We start from the raw sequence: 19,445 nt of genomic DNA, 5'->3' as shown, positions 1-19,445 counted from the left end.
CTATAGTCATGCAATGGTGCAGCCCGGCCGCAGGTTGGGCACCATATTTGGACAAGACAAGGCGGAGGAGCCCTTCGTTCCTTCCGGTTCGGCGCCCCCATCCTTTCTCCGGGCACCTCCTACCGTCTGCCCCTCGGGCTCGGCGGGACTAACCGCCAGACTGAAAACCCGGCTGCCGAGTCCCGCCCTCCAGCCCCGGGCTGTTCCTTAGGGTACGCCCGAGGCATAACCCCACGCCACCTGCAGTAGGCTAGCTCGCGGCCCGCAAACCCTCCCCCGCAAGCTACTGTGGACTCGCCCTCGCGCTTCTCCGCCCCTGTGTCCGCTGCGGAGCGCCCGCCCTTAGTCAGTTCCGGGCATTTGTTCCAACCAACCGGAACTCCCCGCCCCCTCTCGCGGCCCCGGGGCCGTAGGAGGCTGGAGTGTGGAGGTAGAGGGGGCGGGGGCCGCGTTAGGGGATCCCGAGTAGACCGGGACCCTGAATGCGGGGCATTGGGGCCACCCACGTGTGGGACCAGCCATTAAGCAGCCCCACTTCTTCTGTGCCAGGCACTGAACTGGGCTCTTGACAAGCATCATCTCTTAATCCTCAGAACATCCCAGGGAGGTAGGTACCATTGTTATCCCATTTTACAGATTCAGACTTCCTGTGGAGAAACAGAACCACACTTGTTTTGTCCCCATTTTACAGATGGAAAAACCGAGACTCAGGAAGCTTAAATAACATGTTCAGGGCCACATAAATAGTAGTAAAGCTTGGGTTTGGACTCAGGTATGTCTGGTTTACCAGCCCACATTCTTAACCACTGTCAGAAGGAGCAGAGGTGGGAAGGAGTGAGAGTAGGCGAGGCTGGGAGGCACAACAGACATTAACACTGTAAGAATGGGATACTTGAAACTCAGGCTAAGCAGAACCCGGGAGGAATAGAACGAAAGGGAAGAGCATCAGGAAGATTCAGGAAGATACAGCACATCATGGTAGTAAGGGGCACAGACTCAGAACTACCTGGATTCAAATTGCATATTGGTAAACTTGGGCATGTGCCCACCCTTATAGAGTCTCAGTTTCCTTATTTATAAAATGGAGATTGCCATAGTCCCTGCTCTCGGGGTTGGGTGAGGAGTTCAATGAGAAGCTGGTTAAAAGTTTACACCTTGCTTGGAGCGCAGTAAGTGCTATGCGAGTAGGAGCTGTGCCATCAACTTTGTCGGTAGGGTACTGAAGTCTGGTTTTCTTGTTAAGGCTGTTCCTGGATGGAGGGAGCCCTTGGGCTTTTCTTGTGCCTATTTATCTCCCATTAATGGCCCTCTCCTCTCCAGCTCCACAGGGTCCTTTATCCTGGGCCATGAGTGAGTTGAAGGACTGCCCCTTGCAATTCCATGACTTCAAGTCTGTGGACCACCTGAAGGTCTGTCCACGCTACACAGCAGTGCTGGCCCGGTCTGAGGATGATGGCATTGGCATCGAGGAGTTGGACACTCTGCAGCTGGAGCTTGAGACCCTGCTTTCTTCTGCCAGCCGGCGCCTGCGGGTGCTGGAGGCTGAAACCCAGGTGATACCCTGTAGAGGGGATATCACCATGCATGGGCTGTGACAAGTTATGGGATGGGTCATTGAGTTAGCCCAATCTGCTAAGGCGTGAGGTACAGGAGGTTAGGGAGAGAGAGAAAGAGACCCAAATTGGGCTCATGGAACATGTAAAATAAACAACATGCATGATCCTCATAAATTGCAAGATTTGTAAGCATTTATTGATCCTCCTCCCAATTATGTTCTGAGTCCTTTGCACGTCATTAGGGGTGATTAGGACAATTCTGGTCTTCAGGGAGTTTGCCAGCTAAAAGGAGGAGGAGGTCAGACAAGTACCAGGCGATGTGTTATGGTTAGGGGTGCTAAGGGAACTGGAATAAGGGGGTCTGGATTTTGAATCCTGGACTAAGCACTTGCTAGTGTTGCTGTTTCCTAGCTACGTGACTTTGGGAAAGTTACCTCCTATTTCTGAGCATCAGGTTCCTATCTGCAAACTGGACTGAATAATAGAACCTACCTCTGAGCTTTCGTGAGGATTAAGAGATTTTTTTTGCAAAGGTTCAGTCCAATGTCTTGACAGTAAGTCAGCATTTCAAATGTTAGTTATTGGTACTGTAATTATTTCTGTTAACTGCATAAACATCCCCTGAGGCCTGTCTGCCAGGTGCTATGCCAGATTCTAGGAAACAGCTGGCTAAGATGAGCTTCCTGGTCTCCAGTAGTTTATAATCTAGTTGAAAAAGCAAAGTATGCTGTTCATTTCAGTATGACCAAACAACATGATTGAGCCTGTAGTGAAGGTGCAAAGTGCCAGAGACTTGAAGAAGAAAATGCCATTTCAACTGGACCTCAAAGGATGAATAGAGTTAACTTGTGGTCCCTGGGAGTTCACTGAAGCTTTTTGAGCAGGATGTGGCACAACCAATTGTATCTTAGCATCTAAAGCTGGGTAACTGACAGAGAGGGGGAAGGCTTCCCAGTTGTGACATTCAGAATGAAGGTTTGCTGAGAGGCTTGCTTGCTTTCACCAAAAAGTTACCACCAGCATATTTTCTCAGGGCTAGCATGCACTGAGATTACTTGTTTGGCCTGTCTACTGAACGCTACAGAGGTGAGTCAGTATAGACATATGGAATGATTAGAAGTATATGAATAAAATCTTATGAGATGGGCACAGAAAAGGAGCTGATTTTTGACGGATGAGTAGGAGTTTGCTAAATAAAAATAAAAAGTGTGGGGAAAGACTTTGGTGCCTCCTCAAGTTCTAGATCCTAATTCTTCACTGAAGAAGAGTAGTCCTGTGTCTTTCCTTCTCCCCTCCACTGACAGTTTCTGTGAATTTCAGATCCTCACTGACTGGCAGGATAAGAAAGGTGACCGACGATTCCTGAAGCTGGGTCGAGACCATGAGCTTGGAGCTCCCCCCAAACATGGGAAGCCCAAGAAGCAGAAACTGGAGGGGAAGGCAGGACATGGGCCGGGCCCTGGACCCGGGCGACCCAAATCCAAAAATCTTCAACCCAAGATCCAGGAATATGAATTCACTGATGATCCAATTGATGTGCCTCGGATCCCTAAGAATGATGCCCCCAACAGGTTCTGGGCTAGAGAATATAGAGGGGCCTTGGGATTTGGGAAGTGGAGACTGGAAGGGTTTAGAGCTGAGGATGGTGGGGTGTGGGGTGCCCACTTAAGATCATCTTCTCCCTGCAGGTTTTGGGCTTCAGTGGAGCCCTACTGTGCCGATATCACCAGTGAGGAGGTGCGCACGCTAGAAGAGCTACTGAAACCCCCAGAAGACGAGGCTGAACATTACAAGGTAGAAACCCTGAGCCTTGATAGGTATAATGCAGAACAAGAAGGCTCAGAGGTGCCTCAGAATCGAAGATCCCAAAGCCACATATCATCTTTCTTCCCCTACCCTGCCAGTGTCCTGTCTGCCCCATTAACCCACCCAGATACAGTCTCTAACTCTCAGCTTTTGTCTTGCATTGTCTCCCTTCTGCCCCATCCAAATGGTCATCGTATCCTAAAGCATCGACTTCTTTGAGGTCCTCCCTCGTCCCCACATCTCCATTCCCTCTGCTTTGGTTCAAGACTCAATCAGCTTTCACCCAAACAGCCTCTTAATATTTTATGCCTCAAAAGGAGCCTTCTTTTTGTTTCTTTAATACGTAAAAGTTTATTTTTGTATGATGAAAATAAAACTGATTCCATTAAGAGAAAATGTAGAAAACACAAAAAAGTTTTGGGGAGAACTCTCCCATAGGTCTCTTGTCATGCTCAGATGTGACACAGCCCTGCTCCTGGGCCGCTCCTGGCTCCCCTTACCCACAGGATTGAGTCTAAGCATCTCAGTCTTTGGTGGCACAGCCCCAGAAACCCTCTCCAGTTTCTTTGGCCACACTTCTCTTCACTGTTATATTCACCAGCCCCACCAAGCACCTTGCCCTCACTCCAGGCCCACACAGGATCCTTGCTGGTCTCTGAGCCTCTGCACATGTTCTTTTCCCCTTGGCAAACTGACTTACTCTTAAAGGCCCTGATCTCATGTTACCTCTTACCAAAATGCCTTTGCAGATTCCCCAGTGAAAAGTTGGTCTCTCTTTTGTGCTGCTACAAGACCTTTATCTATCTCTGTCACTTCACTTGTCTGAATTTATTTGAAAAATATATTTGAAAATGTAATCCGTCCAGGCAGTAATAAATTCAAGCAATACAAAAGAAAATTCTCTCTCCTGACCCCGAGGCCTCTAGAGATAAGAGCTGTGACCTGAGATGGTCCATGTACACACATCATTCTATAACTTAGATCTTGGAAATTGCTCTGTATTGGCTATTCTGTGTGTTTTAGTTCCATATATACCTGTCTCCCTTACTAGACTGTGAATGTAGAAATTTTTGTCTCCTTTGTCTCTTCTTACCTATACCAGGCACAGGCCTTGGCCCTGGCCTGGGTACTTGGGAGGCAGATAAGTGAATGAAGGAAGGAATGAAGAACCTCTGTGTACCCCTTTGAACAAGTGGGATCTCTCCTACAGATCCCGCCCCTGGGGAAGCACTACTCCCAACGCTGGGCACAAGAGGACCTACTGGAGGAGCAGAAGGATGGAGCCCGGGCAGCAGCCGTGGCTGACAAGAAGAAAGGCCTCATGGGGCCACTGACTGAGCTGGACACTAAAGGTAAAGCCCCTCACCTCCCTGCCTACCCCAGGCCAGGACTTGAGTTCCTAAAACTTCGTTTTGGCTGCTTATCACTTCTTTGCCTGATTCAGATGTGGATGCCCTGCTGAAGAAGTCTGAAGCCCAGCATGAGCAGCCAGAAGATGGGTGCCCCTTTGGTGCCCTGACGCAGCGCCTCTTACAGGCCTTAGTGGAGGTGAGCACCCCAACCTAGAATAGGAACCGCAGTTGCTTTTCGTTTTAATGTTTTCATTTTTTATTGAAATATATCATACATTTAGAAGTGGACATAGATCATAAATGTATAGCTTGATAACTTCTCACAAATGAGCCCACTTGTGTAATTAAACAATACCGGTATCTTAGAAACCCCTCTTATGTCTCTCCCAGTCTAACCTCCCACAAAGGTAACCACTACTTCACAGTTACTTTTGAGCATTGGCTAAGGGCTGAGCCCTGTGCAAGAAGTTTTCCACACATGCTCTCGCTGGAGGCAAGAGCAGTGGTTAGCCTCATGTCACATACAAGAATATTGAGGTTCAAAAAAATAGGGAGGAACTGTTTGCTAATACATAAAAGCAAGACTCAAACCCCAGGTTCAGAGGCCCTTTTCTCTATGCTTCCTGGCTGAACTTAGGTACATCCCTTCAACTTATTGAGCCTCAGTTTCCTCTCTGGGCCAACACAACAGTATTTCTCTCATGTAACCGTCTGGGGCACATGTTACAGGTTGGCTGAGGTGAGGGTAGGGGTCTCCAACCCACACCATCAGACAGGGACCCCAGCTTTTATGGCTTTACCACCTTAAACCTGCATTCTGCACAAGGTCACTGGGTGTGATGGCCACTCAAAGCCCACAGAAAAAGAGTGAGGAGACTTGTGCGAAGGAACGTAAATGGGTCGTGACTGGCTGTGGCTCTTATCTCTTCTGATCACTTTCCACTGAAGAGAATTTGTCACGTGATTACACCTGACTGCAAGGGAGACTGGGAAGTATAGTGTATATGTGCAGCCATAAGCGTGGTTACCATGGAAGAAAGGCAAGAATGGCTTTTGGACAGCTAGTAGCCTTTGCCACCGTGTGTTTAGCATAGTACTTCGTGCATTGCAAACACTTAACAAACCTTAACTATTCTCATTACTGTTGTTGAGGTGTTTTTTTTTTCCAATTATAATTGACATACTGTTGTTGAATCTTTTCATCGCTCTTCTGTCTTTTTTGGTATCAGTACAAAAAAAGGGATTTCTAAAATGAGCAAAGCTTTTTGGAGGCTGGAAAGCCTTCCCAGATGGGGTGGGATGAGAAAGATAAAAGGACATTTCTGGTCTTTGAAGACTATCTATGTAGGTCAGAGAGAAGCAGGAAAATGGAAATACTACAGTTCTTTCTATCTCCACCCCATTTCTGTGGTCTTTTAGGAAAATATTATTTCCCCTATGGAGGACTCTCCTATTCCTGACATGTCTGGGAAAGAATCAGGGGCCGATGGGGCAAGCACCTCTCCCCGAAATCAGAACAAGCCCTTCAGGTGAGTGGCATCCTATCCATGCCCCCACAGCCTGGTCTCTGCTTCTGTTGACTTCTATCCATCCTGACATGGGGAGGCCTTTATTAATAGGCCGAGGGCACTTTTAGAAAGCCCAATAAAAGTCTCAAACGTGCATGCTGCCCCAGCATTTCTGCACTCACAGACTTAATACAGGGCTGTTCATCATAGCATTGTTCATACTGTAAACAATCTAAATGTCCAACTGAAGGGGAGTGGTTGGCTAAATTTTTTTAACTACGATAAAATTATTAATCATGTCAGAAATACAGCTAATTGACATGGAAAGATACAAACAATAGAGTACTAAGTGGGGAAAATGTCATAGCACAATATAGACAGTACTCCTTTTTAGGATATATTTAAATGTGTGCACATGGGGGAAAAATAAAAATAATACATAATAAAAGATTGGAAATAATATATAACAAAACCTGGAACATATATATCAGACTCGTTACCCCTTATCTGTAGTTTTGCTTTCCAGTTTCAGTTACCCATGGTCAGCTGTGTTCTAAAAATGTTAAATGGAAAATTCCAGAAATAAACAATTCATACGTGTTAAATTGTGTGCCTTTCTGAGTAGTATAATGAAATCTTGCTCCATCCACTCCAACCCACCCAGGATGTGAGTCATCCCATTGTCCAGCATATTTACACTGTATTCTCTATGCTTAATAGCTATCTCAGTTATCAGATTGGTTTATCAGAGAGAAAGGGAATGAGGGTACATTCACATAACTTTTGTTATAGTATGTTGTTATCGTTATTCTATCAGTTATTAATCTCTTACTGTGTCTAATTAAAAATTCAACTTTATCATAGGTGTGTATGTATAGCAAAAAACTATATATAGGATTCAGTACTCTCCATGGTTTCAGGCAGCCACTAGGGGTCTAGGGACATATCCCTTGATGATAAGGGGGCACTACATATATATGTGTGTATTATATGTGTATTTGTAAGATAATAATAGCAAAACAATGTCATTTTATATATTTTACTTATATATTTATACATTATGTGTATTTTATATGTAATATGTATAACATTAATAACATAGCAAAATTATGTTAACAAAATAATAGTGATTCTTTTTGGGTCATTGGCATTACAGGTTTTATTTTCTTTTTTTGGCAATTGGTGTATGTTGCTTGTGTTTGAAACGAGACCAGAATTGTCTGTCTCTGTATTTTTATATCTCAGATAGATATAGAGAGGGTGCCCAAAGAAAAAGGAAGGTGTTCACTAACCTTGGGAACCTCTGAGGAGTCCCCCTCCAAACTGGCCATTGAGCTGAGGGCTCTCTTCTCCTGCAGTGTGCCACATACCAAGTCCCTGGAGAGCCGCATCAAGGAGGAATTGATCGCCCAGGGCCTGCTGGAGTCTGAGGACCGCCCAGCAGAAGACTCAGAGGACGAGGTCCTTGCGGAACTGCGGAAACGGCAGGCTGAGCTAAAGGCGCTCAGTGCCCACAACCGCACTAAGAAGCACGACCTGCTGAGGTGAGTGTGGACTGAATGTGTGGGCCAGGGAGTGGATGACAAGGCCTTGGCCACTTCTGGTCACCTTATGGGGGCTTTATGGCAGCAGCAGCTTCCCAAACCTGGCAGGGCCTCTACATCTGCAGGAGAACCTTGAAAAAATTATCAATGCTAGGCACCACCCCACAGATTAGGTCTCAAATAAGATCATAATCCCACAGGCTAGGTCTCAGGAATCTGTCATTTATTTATTTACTTAAAATTATAGTAAAAAACATGTAACAAAATCAACCCTCTAAACTTTTTTTTGAGTGTACAGTTCAGTGGTGTAAATTATAGTCACCTTGTGTAATTTATATTTTTAATCTTTTTATGCTTATTTTCTTCTCCAAAGTTCTTTTATGAAAAATATCATACACAGAAAATCTGAAGGAATAGTACAGTGAACACTAATATGTTCTCCACCCCTGAATTTATCAACTGTTAACATTTTGTTCTATATTTGTGATTATTATTGGCCCTTCATCTGAAATTTGCCCAGGTTTTAGGACCAGTTCTTTAAGGAATTGGTCACAATGTCATTCATTTTATATTGACTCCCATCCTTTGCCCTGTACTGGTCACAACAACGGTTTAGATGACATCTGGAAGGAGACCATGGTAGTGGCTGGCCTTTTATTGGTGAGATCAAGAAGCAGTCCCACTGTGTCTCCTTGCTTCTTATAGGCAGGTGCTGTCTTTTCACCTCACAGAGCCCCAGCAGGGCAGGGCACATTCATTTGGCCAACTTGGCCTGTCTCTTAAATATTGTGCTGGGTCTAGCAAGAGAGGCAGAGCAAAGGGCTTGCAGTCTCCAAGTGGATGATTGGTAAAGACATTGCACCATTAAAAGAAAGGGTAGTTGCTGATAAGCTGCTAGGCTGTGTAAGGACAAAGGTGTCCTGAGTACCTACCATGTACCAGAGGCTTTATGTACACCCTCCTTTTTAATCTGGACTACAGCCTAGGTCTAGGTGGTATTTTCCCTGTTCACCAGATGAGGAAATGAAGTGAGTGCTCTACTGAATGTCACACAGCCAGTAAACAGCCAAACTTTGACCTGAGCCCAGTCCTCTTTGCTGTTTCTTCTCAAGGGCACTAAGAGGAAACTACAGATGAAAGAGGTACTGAGGAGGGGAGTGGGAGGGGAGAGAGAGAGAGAAACAGATATGCAGATACAGAATTAATGGGCAGTGAAGGAACTAGCTTGGGGCTATCAGAAGGCCAGAATGTTGGGCCTTAAGCAACACATCTGCCCTGAACAGCAGCTTCCCCTTCTGGAAAATTAACAGATTGGAGTAGATCAGATCTCCACCATGATGGGATTTATAGGCTGGATTCCATTCAGAAGGGTCTGTTCACCTGCCTCCTGTAGACCTCAGGCTGCCTGGACCCTTAGGTTGCTCTGGAATTTGGATGCTGAAGTAAGCAGCTCTTCTGCTGGCACCAGAACACCTTTTAAAGAAGGTTGGAGTTGGCCCGCCTTGATTTAGACCTACTCAGTAGTTGTGGGATCTTACCCTCCTTGAGCCTCAGTTTCGTCACTAGTATCATAGGAATACTAGTATCTACCTCACAGTGTTGTGATGAAAATTAACCGCGCTAATATTTTTTAAGAACTTAAGACCTAGCACGTAGCACCATATAAAGTGTGGTTCAATAATTTTGCGTTTTGGTATGAAACAGTCCACAGGAGTTGCTAGCCTGGGGTAGTGGGTGGAATCAGTGCGGAAGAGAGGGGGCCCCCCTGGAGGTGGGCTTCCCGTGGCACCTGGCTGGCTGGTCCCCACAGGCTGGCAAAGGAGGAGGTGAGCCGGCAGGAGCTGAGGCAGCGGGTTCGCATGGCAGACAACGAGGTCATGGACGCCTTCCGCAAGATCATGGCTGCCAGGCAAAAGAAGCGGACCCCCACCAAGAAAGAGAAGGACCAGGCCTGGAAGACTCTGAAGGAACGAGAGAGCATCTTAAAGCTGCTGGACGGGTAGCCCTCACCCCTGCCTCAGGCTGCCTCCCCCTAGCCTGGAGGTGGAGGAGGAGGGAGGCTTACTTCCTTCTTTGGGCTAATGGAAGCCTAGGCCTGTGGCTGCCTGTCAAATGTCATGGCAACAGTCTCTAGAGGACTGTGGCCTTTCTCTGAAGTCTTCTGGGCTAGCCGTGTACAGCCAGGACCCGGGAGGCCCCGCTGGGCTGGCCTGGGGCCCAGTCTCTGCTTGGTCCCCAAGATGAGGGAGACTTCATTTCTGGGCCTTCTTTTTCCCCTTCTTTATCATCTCCCACACACACACCCACCCCTCTCTCCTTCAAGGACTTCTTTGTGGTTTTGTAAAGTGCAAACTTAAAAGTAAAGTGACTGCTGTGATTTTTAAAAAAGCATCCAGGATCTTTGAATATCTTTTATTATGGGGTAGAAAGCAACTGGTGTGGGTGGCAAAGGTTGAAGAGGGCATACTTGGTGGCTCTCAGCCTGTGGCCAGTAGCCCATGTCATTCATTCAGGAAGAACATTCTGAAGATACTTGTGGCTGCAGATAAGAGAACACCCGCAGCTCGAAGTGGATTAACAAGTAGGAATTATGTGGGAAGGGAGAGAGGAAGGCCTCTCTGCATGTGGAAAATCCCATGTTGTGGAGTCCCCTCCTTCTGACATTGCAACAACTGTAACAAGACAACCAGAGACAGTCAGTCAGTTGATGCTGTGCATAGGTAATGACTCAAGGTACAATTTACCTCAGCAAAGTTTTGTTCCCCTACCTCTGTTTTTTTTTAATCTTTTTTTTTTTTTTTTTTGCAACTTGCTGATACTTTATATAAAAAGGAAAACAAAACAAAAGCTGGTAGTCTTGAATATTTTTTAATGAAAAGAAAAAAATGAAAAACATGAAATGCAGTAGCTAGGGGCTTGGGACAGGGTGGCCTCCAGAGTTGGCCGGTCCAGCAGTTCAACAGAGGCAGCAGTTCCAGTCTCTACACTGCCCTCTACAGAGTCAGCTTTCACCTAAAGTGGGTTCCCCTCCAGTGTGGTGGCAGCCAGTAGCAGTCAATGAAAGCCAAATGCTTCCTCATTTATAGCCAGCACACAAGAGAGGGCAAGAAGGGGCAGCTGGCTTTCATGGCCCACCCAAAAGAGCAAGAAGCCTTTCCCAGACACCCTTATGTCTCACATACCCATTCCTGAACCAGTCACTGTGGCAAGTAATGACTAATGGATTTAAACTAGTGCTTTTCCACTAAGTCCAAGGCAATGGGGAGAGAGAGTGAAACCCAACAAAGATCTGAGTAGGAAGGGGAAATGAATGTTGGATAAGCCTACAGCTTCTCTTCCACAGCCAGAGTGGGAAGCTACCACTGGGGAATCAGATGAATAAACATGCTCTTGTCTCTGCTCAAATTTGCAATGTACTATAGGAAGATTAAGGTCCACACGGGAGAGGGGAAGGGATTCCCTGAGGAAGTGATCTATGAATTGAGCCATAAAGAAGGACGGCAAGGGCAACAAACATTATTATATACCTAGCACCTCTCCTGTTGGTGGGCTGCCCTTTCCTCATTCTATGTAGCTCTTGTGGGACTGTCAAACTAGAGTGGATGCATGAGCCCGCAACCTAAGCTGGGCCAATAGGAGGCCTTCCATGAAATTGCTGTATGGTTGCTGCGAGAAGACGGTTTCTCTTTTGAATCAAAAGCCATAGAATATATAAGGTTGGACCACCCAGTGACTCACTTCCCTGCAACATACATGAACCTGCCCGAGAAGCCAATTCAGAAGCGGAGCGAGGAGGTGGAGAAGGAGACAGGGTCCTCATGATGTAGCTAGAGCCTTGGATCCTCCAATGACATCAGCCCACAGATGCTTCTTTTGGCTTAAGCTAGCTTGCTTTGAAGTTTTATCAGTTATAAACTAAAGACCTGACTAATAAAAGTAGATTTGGCAAACAGAAGGATGGAGTAGGGTCCTGGGAGTGAGGAGCCTCCCACATGGTGCAGGGCCTCGTTGCTTCAGTTTTTCAGTGACTCATTGTCTCCAGGTTCCTTATAGCCTTTTCAGAGAGAACACTAGTTAATTAGTGAAATTAAGTGCTCAGTACATGTTAGATCTCTAATAGGCACTATTCTAAACTCATTAATCTACTGAATCTTCTCTACCACATGTGGTAGGTACTAACAACATCCATTTACAGATGCAGAAACTGCGTCTTAAATTACATACCTTATTTGGTCAAACAATTGATAAGTTCTTGAGCCAGGATTCAAACTGAGTCCATCTGACTTGCAGATGGAGCCTCTTCATTACACAACTCATTGGGGCCCCACTGCCCTACAGCCTATGTGAACATTACTCTTAGTCTTGGGCAGTATACAAGCCGTGCAGCCATGCAGGATAGACCCCCTTTTCTTAATTAACTACTCACTTCCGTGTTCATTAGGCCAGATCATAAGTAGAGAGTTCCAGGAACAGACAGTTTTATGAAGGAGGTATGTTGGGAGCTGAGGTCTCAAAATTAGGTAGAATTGTGATGAAGGGAAGGTTGATATAAATACAGTCATGCATGGCATTGCAACATTTCAACTAATGACATACCATGTATATGATGGTGGTGGTCCCATAAGAAGAACCCGTAAGAAAAGTAACAGTGAAGGGTTTAGCAGAAGCTTTTGCAGACCTCAACAAGCTCCCTAAAAAGTTTGAAAACATGGGCCCCAACACCTAAAGGTTTTCATTAATAGAGGAATGTTCATGGTGCATTATCTGCTTATAAGCAACTCTGATGAAACAAACCGAGTAAACCACCATGGACATATTTCTGAAAGTAGTGATACCTCCTCAAGTAGAGCCTCGGGCAGGTCCTTCAGAAAGTATTTCAGAAGAAAGCATTGTCATCATAGGAGATGATGGTTCCATGCATGTTAAAGCCCCAAAAGGCCTTCCAGTGAGATAAGATGTGGAGATAAAAAACAGTGATATTGATCTTGCCCCTGTGTAGTCCTAGGCTAATGTGTGTGTTACTGTCTTAGTTTTTAACAAAAAAGTTTAAAAAGTTTAAAAAATATTTTTAACTATAATAAAGCTTATAGAATAAGGATATAAAAATATTTTTATATAACTGTATGATGTGTTTGTGTTATTACCAAAGAGTTGAAAAGTTAAAAAATTTGGAAGTTATAGTAAGCTTAGGTTAATTTATTATTGAAGAAAGAAAAGTATTTTTAAATAAATTTAATACAGCCTAAGTGTTCAGTGTTATAAAGTCTACAGTAATAGATGGTAATGTCTTAAGTCTTCACATTCGTTCACCACTCACTCACCTACCCTAACCAACTTCCAGTCCTACAAGTTTCATTCTTGGTAAGTGCCTTATACAGATGTAGCATTTTTCAATCTTTTCTACCATATTTTTACTGTACCTTTTCTATGTTTAGATACACAAATACCATTGTATTATAGTTGCCTACACTATTCAGTACAGTAACATGCTGTACAGGTTTGTATCCTGGGAACAATAAGCTAGATCATCTAGACTAGATGTATAGTAGGCTATACCATCTAGGTTTGTGTAAGTGTATTCTATAATGTTTGCATAATAACAAAATTACCTAAGGTGCATTTCTCAGACATATTCCTGTCCTTAAGCAATACACAATTGTAGAAGGAAGAACTCTAGAGGACTGATTAGACCAACTTCATTAGGGAAAAAACAACTTTCAAAGATCAGTTGTGAGAACTGTAGTAATCTAAGTTGCACACCTACTATCTGCCTGGTATTGTGCTGGACCCTTTACTCCCATGTCTTATTCGATGCTCACTATATACCTACAAGGTGACTAGTAACATTCCCACTCTACAGTTACCAGCTCCAGATTGCACCACGCCCGACAGAACTGACAACCATAGCGGATCAGCAAGTCCCTTCTTATGGCCATATCCATGTCTGCTGGAGCCAGAGGAGGCCTCCTTCATGGTGTCCAGAGGAAGCTGGGTTCCTGTGAGGAGGGGGAGATTAGTTCCAGCACCTCAAATCTCCAGTTTTAATTTGAAACAATCCTGACACCTAATCATTAATTTGGTGAAAAAGCCTTTTGTGCCTTGGCCCTGAAAGGTATCCACTATCATTATTTCACCAGAGTCCCAAATGTATTACAACTGACTTTCAGAAACAACAGAGTAAGTGAGTAGAAGGGCTATTGGGTGGAGGTTAAGCCCTGATTTGAGAATGTGAACCAGTATGATTCCCCAGCCCCTACCAGCTCCTAACACTCTGGACTGACTCAGTGGATGTTGTGTCCCAGGTGATTCCTGGTAAGAAGGAAGCAATGGCTAGAACTTAGAATTTTGTGGAAACCGGGTCAGAGAGGAAATTCCTTTACTCATCTGGAGTTCAGGACTCAGTGGAAAGAACTAAGCACAAATGGACCATGACTCACTCTTCATGTATTAACTCATCATTTTGTCTCTTCACTTATCTCGTTCATTTCTTCACTCCATCTACTCACCTCCACATCCTCATTCATACTTTTGTTCCCTCAGTGACCCTGTTGCCATGGCTGAGAGCTGTGTAGGTGACTAAGGCTCCAGATACGGAAAGACAGCTGGGTAGACAAAGCACAAGGCAATAAGAGCAATAATAGAAGAATATACAAAATCTATAGGCACCTGGGACAGAGAATGACTTAACAGCTTAGAGGGTTGGGAAAGGTGTCAGGGAGGATGTGGAAAGGAAGGTGCCGGGCAGAAGACATTCCAGACAAAAGGAACAGCAAGGCAGAGGTGTGAACAGCTGGCCTGCTTAGAGAGAGGTGAAAACTTCAGTGCGACTGGAGCCCTGGGTGGAGGGGTAGGGGAAGAATAAGAGATGAAGCTGGAAAGTAGGTTGAGACCAGGCTGGGACAGGCTATGAATGGCAGGTTAAGTATGAGCTTTAGTCTGGAGGTCAGTGGTTCTCAAAGTGTGGTCCCTGGAACAGTAGCATCAGCATCACCTGGGAACTTAGTAAAGATGCAAATTTTCAGGTCCCAGACTATTGAATTAGAAACTCTGCGGGTGGAGCCCAGCCATCTCTGTTTTAATATGCTCTCCAGGCGATTCCTAATGCATGTTAAAGTTTGAGAATTACTTTTCTAGGTAGCAGGGAGCCAGGAGAGTTTTGTGAGCAGGGGAATGCCATAATAGCACTCCAATTCAGAAAGCACTTTAATAGTATAGAGGCTGGACTGATTGGAGGGAATGAGAGTGAAATTAGAGCAGACAGGAGTACAATCATGTACAAAGAAATACATCTGAAATGGTGGGTGTGGCAAAAAACTGGTTAGATATCCTTCAAAATCTGTCTTCTTTTCTTCTATGGTTAATAGAACTCTTGATTTTTAATTGGGCATATGGTTCTGAAAGAATAAATATCCCAGCTTCTCTTGCAGTTAGGTGTGATCATGTGGCTAAGTTTTGGCAAATTGGATATAAGTGGCAATGTTTGTAACTATGAGGTTATGCATCCCAATGATGTGCCTTCCATGTTCCCATTTGCCCCTAGCTGAGATGAGACATGGCAACAAGCCATCTTGAAACATGTGGTCAAAGATAACACCATTAGCACAGTGGAGCAACAAGATAAGAAGCCAGTATCTCTCTTACCTTGTAGTCATCATACTAGCCCAGGACTGCTTATGGCCAGATTGTTATATACTTCCACTTAAGTCACAGTTTGGAGAGGTATCTGTTAGAGAAACCAAACCTATGTTCTAGCCGATACAGTGAACATGTGGCATACCAAGCACTCTTTTCAAACTATACCTCCTTCCTTCCCTTCCTTTATTCTTTCCCTTTCTTTCTCCTTCCTTCCTTCCTTCCTTCCTACCTTCTTTTTATTTTTTTTGCCTTCTCTCCTCTCTCTTGAAAGAATTTGAGAAAGCTTTAAATTGAGGTTGTGTACAATGAATTTCATAAAATACAAATATCAAGTTAAGCCCATAGGGGTTATTAAGCATCAGATTTAGCTGTAAATTTCCTGGAAGCCAAGGAAACATGGAAATAAGATGACTTAGTCTCAGAACATTTGATATCAAAGGAAAGGGCATCTCCTAGTCTTCCTGACAACAGTTCCAATAATTTCTCAACTAGAATGGTAATTTTCTCCATAAATTTGACAGCAAATGGAGATTGAGTTTCACATGGTGATTTCTTATCCCAACCTTTGATGAAAGCTCAGGGCATATTGTTAAAACACAGCTCTTGGACAATGTTTCTCCAAGGGACCAAACTAGGGTGGTGACCCTTTCCATGAGTCCCCTCATTTGCTCCTCTCAACAACCCTATGTAAGAGCAGGTAATACCGTTACCCTTATTTTACAGATGAGGAAACCAGGATATAGAAAGGGGAAGGGCCAGATCAGATAACTGGTGGTAAGCCAGTTTTGTAACCCAAGTCTTAGACTCTAGAGGCCTTATTTTAAAAGCCCCTCTCTGGACCTGCCAGCCACATATAAAATTAAAGGTATTGTGGGTTGAGAATCAGAGAAAAGCACAAGAATCGTTGCCCCAGAATATGCCTGTGTTAGCCAAAAGAGATCAGTGAGATCCTGTAAATATTGGAGGAAACTCTGAGCCTCTTAAGATGGGCTGCTCCTCATAGGGTAAAAAGTATGGGTAGGCACCATGAGGGCAGAAGGGAAAACCCAAATTTGGAGCTTGACTAGAACATGTGGGGCTTCAAGAATAGCAGGAGAAATAATATTACAAGCAGCTGTCCTAAGGCAGCTGTTGTCTAGAAAAGGCGAAGAGAATGCTTCTTCTCTGTCTCGTGTATTAATGAGCACCTACTATGCACTACTATGTGCTGGGAACCCAAGTGACATCAAGGGAACTAGCCTACTAGGTGAAAGGCACTTTCTAAGTTGTCTCATTCTCAAAATAATGCTACAAAGTAGATATGATTATCAGTATGCCATGTTATAGATGAGGAAACTGAGGCTCAGAACAGTGAAATGATTTGCCCAAGATCCCACAGCTGTAAGGGTGGAGGTGGGGTTTGAAAACAGGTCTGTCTGACTCCAAAGTGTCTTTTAATGAGCCATCACTGTTTCAACAGTAGGAGAGAAAAGATGTGATGGACATGATATTTAAATTCATTCTACTTCTTTGTTGTTGTTGTTGTTTAAATAAAATTTAAATAATTGAACACCAAACTGGTATACACCCACCAAAAATATTTCTTCAAACATCTTGGAGCATATAGTTTTGTCCTAATTTAGGATTATTTCTCTGAAATTGATTCCCAGAAGAGGGACTCCTGGGTCAAAAAGGCCTGGATATTATTTAAGTTTTTGATGTGTATTGCTAAATTCCTTTTAAAGATTTTAGTAAGTCATTTTCTCACTGGAAATGTAGAATTATCCATTGCTCACATTAACATCAGTCTTCGGTATTACCAGTTTTTTAAATTTCAAATCTGAAAGCCTATAAATGAGTTCTTTTAGTTCGTATTACTTGTGAGGTAGAAATTGTCCCATGTTTATTGTGTTTCATCTGTCTCTTTTGACCATTTATTGGATTCTCCGTCTGTTTATTGTCAATTTTATGTGTTCTTTACATAATAGAAATATTAATCCATTGTCTGTAAAACATTTCCCCAGTCTGAAGTTTGCCTTTTACTGTTGGCTATGATTTTGGAGTAGGGTAGGGTTTTTTTGGTTTGTTTCTAGCAACAGAAATTAAAAGAATGCTTTATTGTTTTGTAAATAAAACTGTTCATCTTTTCCTTGTGATTTTTTTCATTTTCTCCAATCTTAGAAAACCATTCACTCCTCCAATGGCTTATTTTCTGTCAAGTCTAAGAATTATTGGAGCTGTCCAAGCTGCTTTGTCATCTTTTTAATAATAAAGGAGAAAAGAGGATAATTTCCTTTTTCTCTTCATAAATTTGACTGACTTTTTGTCTTAGTACCTTGAAATATGCTCATGGCTGGAGTGGAGGCTGTAGGTAGAAATATGTATATGCATTCCAAAAAGTCTGAAAGAATATGCACCAAAAATATTAACACTGGTTGTTTCTAATTGATGGGAGCAGGGCTAGGATGGATTTGTTATTCATATCTGCCCAGCACCCCCATTTCCTTCGGGCAGGATACCCCTCTTCATTCCTTGTGACTCTAGTGTGGCTGCCCATGACAGTACATTGTCCAATATAGAACCTCATTCCTCTGTCAATAGTTTTTGGGGCTAGCAGAGCTCATCAGAGTCCTTCCCTGAGTGTACATCTCCCCTTCTGCTGGGTTTAGTTGGAATGCTTGGATTGCCTCACACCATGTTTCCTGCGAGGTAGAGGGGATCACTCTGCAGAGGAAAGGAAGTCAACGTGCAAAGAGAGATGGAGACAAGGAGAGATGAGAGAAAGCGAATCCTATGAGTACTACATCTCCAGTTGAAGTCTCCAAGCCCCTAATGCCTGGTGTTTTTCCTTCAATCTAGCGTTAGCTATTGTGAGCCATAGTACCTCTTTGATGAAGCTGGTTTAGGTTGGGATTCTGTTACTTGGCAAGTGAAAGAATCTGACTAGTGGCAAAAATGGTCTTTGTTTTTAGTATTTTAGGTAATTTTCTTGCAATGATCGCATGTCATTTGTTTAGTAGAAATATTTTTTAAAAGAAAAAAAGACAATGTGTTTGATTAAAAAAGAAAAAAGAAAGCACAAGTGCCCTCAGATACTCTCAAAAGTAGACAAAATGTAAAACAGAGCATAAAAGTTGTACAAATTCTCAGGACAGACAGCACCTTATCACCTTGGGAATGTTGTCAGCGAGATAAACAGGAATTTGTGGTAAGACAACTCCAGCTCAGTGGGTGTGTTGGGTGGGTGTAGGGAGGAGAGGGGAGAGTCTCAGCCCTGGGTACAAAGTGTGTTTTCTATGGACTGGAGAGTCTGAGGTATTGAGATTTAGCAGAGAAAAATTGCCTCTTAGGCCCCTGTCTCTGGATAAATCAGGTCCCTTCTCTGAGATTCAGATTACACTAAGTCTAGCCCTCATATTTTGAATCCCTACAGTATTTCAGGCACATCCATTACTCATAGAATTCTCAGGAGAATTGAGTCAGTCATTAATATTCCCATATTCCAGATGGAGAAACCGAGACTCAGAGAGGTAAAGTGTGACTCAGATAAAACGGTCCCTAAAGCCTTTCTAGGAACCTCAACCATCTTCCTCTGTCATCTGTAAACTGAGCATAATAAATTTACCATCCTCTGACACAGTCGGGGAGGGTAAGAGAAGAAAAAGCCAGTTGAAACTGAGTTGGGGTAAGCATTGTCTTCTCCCCATCTCCAGATGAAAAATAGAGAAATTCAGGAGTGGGGAGCAGCACTGAGAAGTGATTAAGTGGAGCCGAAGCAATGTGCCTTCTCTGCCTAGCCATGTCCAGCCCTACCCCCACTTCCCGCGAGTTGCTCCCTCCTCCTTCACTCCGCACGGAATTTCTTCGCAAGGAAGGCCTTGCGCAAGAGGACCTCGGTCAGGTCCCTTGGCCCACTGCCTGCCGCCCCAGGAGCAGTTTCATGCCCACCCCTCTCCAGCAATCAGCTCCTGGCGCGCCTGCCCAGTCACGTGGCACTTCAGTCCTCTTTGGCCTGCTTCCTCAAGGATCCTTATTTAACTCCCTTTCCTTCCTCTTTTCTCCCTA

The 19,445-nt window shown here is 44.1% G+C and overlaps 1 protein-coding gene across 5 annotated transcripts; it reads left to right on the top strand.

Annotated features, from left to right (window-relative positions):
• The first annotated feature begins 56 nt into the window (after window positions 1–56).
• On the top strand, window positions 57–10,157 carry TADA3 (transcriptional adaptor 3). Of its 5 annotated transcripts, none has more exons than XM_039886662.1 (10): window positions 57–212; window positions 550–607; window positions 1,321–1,553; window positions 2,877–3,127; window positions 3,245–3,350; window positions 4,573–4,714; window positions 4,807–4,910; window positions 6,134–6,243; window positions 7,581–7,766; window positions 9,577–10,157. In XM_039886662.1, exons 3-10 carry the CDS (start codon window positions 1,347–1,349, stop codon window positions 9,767–9,769), a joined length of 1,299 nt encoding a protein of 432 aa, XP_039742596.1. In that variant the 5' UTR covers window positions 57–212; window positions 550–607; window positions 1,321–1,346; the 3' UTR covers window positions 9,770–10,157. The 5 variants fall into 5 exon arrangements, with proteins under 5 accessions (XP_039742596.1, XP_039742599.1, XP_039742600.1 ...); XM_039886665.1 differs by adding an exon at window positions 8,879–8,908 and having other exon boundaries at window positions 74–607; window positions 9,577–9,714; XM_039886663.1 differs by having other exon boundaries at window positions 75–430.
• Window positions 10,158–19,445: the final 9,288 nt, after the last annotated feature.

Source organism: Pteropus medius, unplaced genomic scaffold (assembly GCF_902729225.1).
Source record: "Pteropus medius unplaced genomic scaffold, Ma_sr-lr_union100, whole genome shotgun sequence".
Lineage (NCBI taxonomy): Eukaryota > Metazoa > Chordata > Mammalia > Chiroptera > Pteropodidae > Pteropus > Pteropus medius.
Note: the sequence above shows the minus strand (reverse complement) of the source record. Positions and strands in the feature narration are given on the sequence as shown.

Excerpts from the sequence above, each read along its gene's own strand:
- TADA3 (XM_039886662.1), top strand. The coding sequence starts at position 1,347 with ATGAGTGAGTTGAAGGACTGCCCCTTGCAATTCCATGACTTCAAGTCT. Across the intron at positions 4,715-4,806 it reads GACTGAGCTGGACACTAAAG|ATGTGGATGCCCTGCTGAAG; the intron begins GTAAAGCCCCTC and ends TGCCTGATTCAG. Across the intron at positions 6,244-7,580 it reads AATCAGAACAAGCCCTTCAG|TGTGCCACATACCAAGTCCC; the intron begins GTGAGTGGCATC and ends CTTCTCCTGCAG.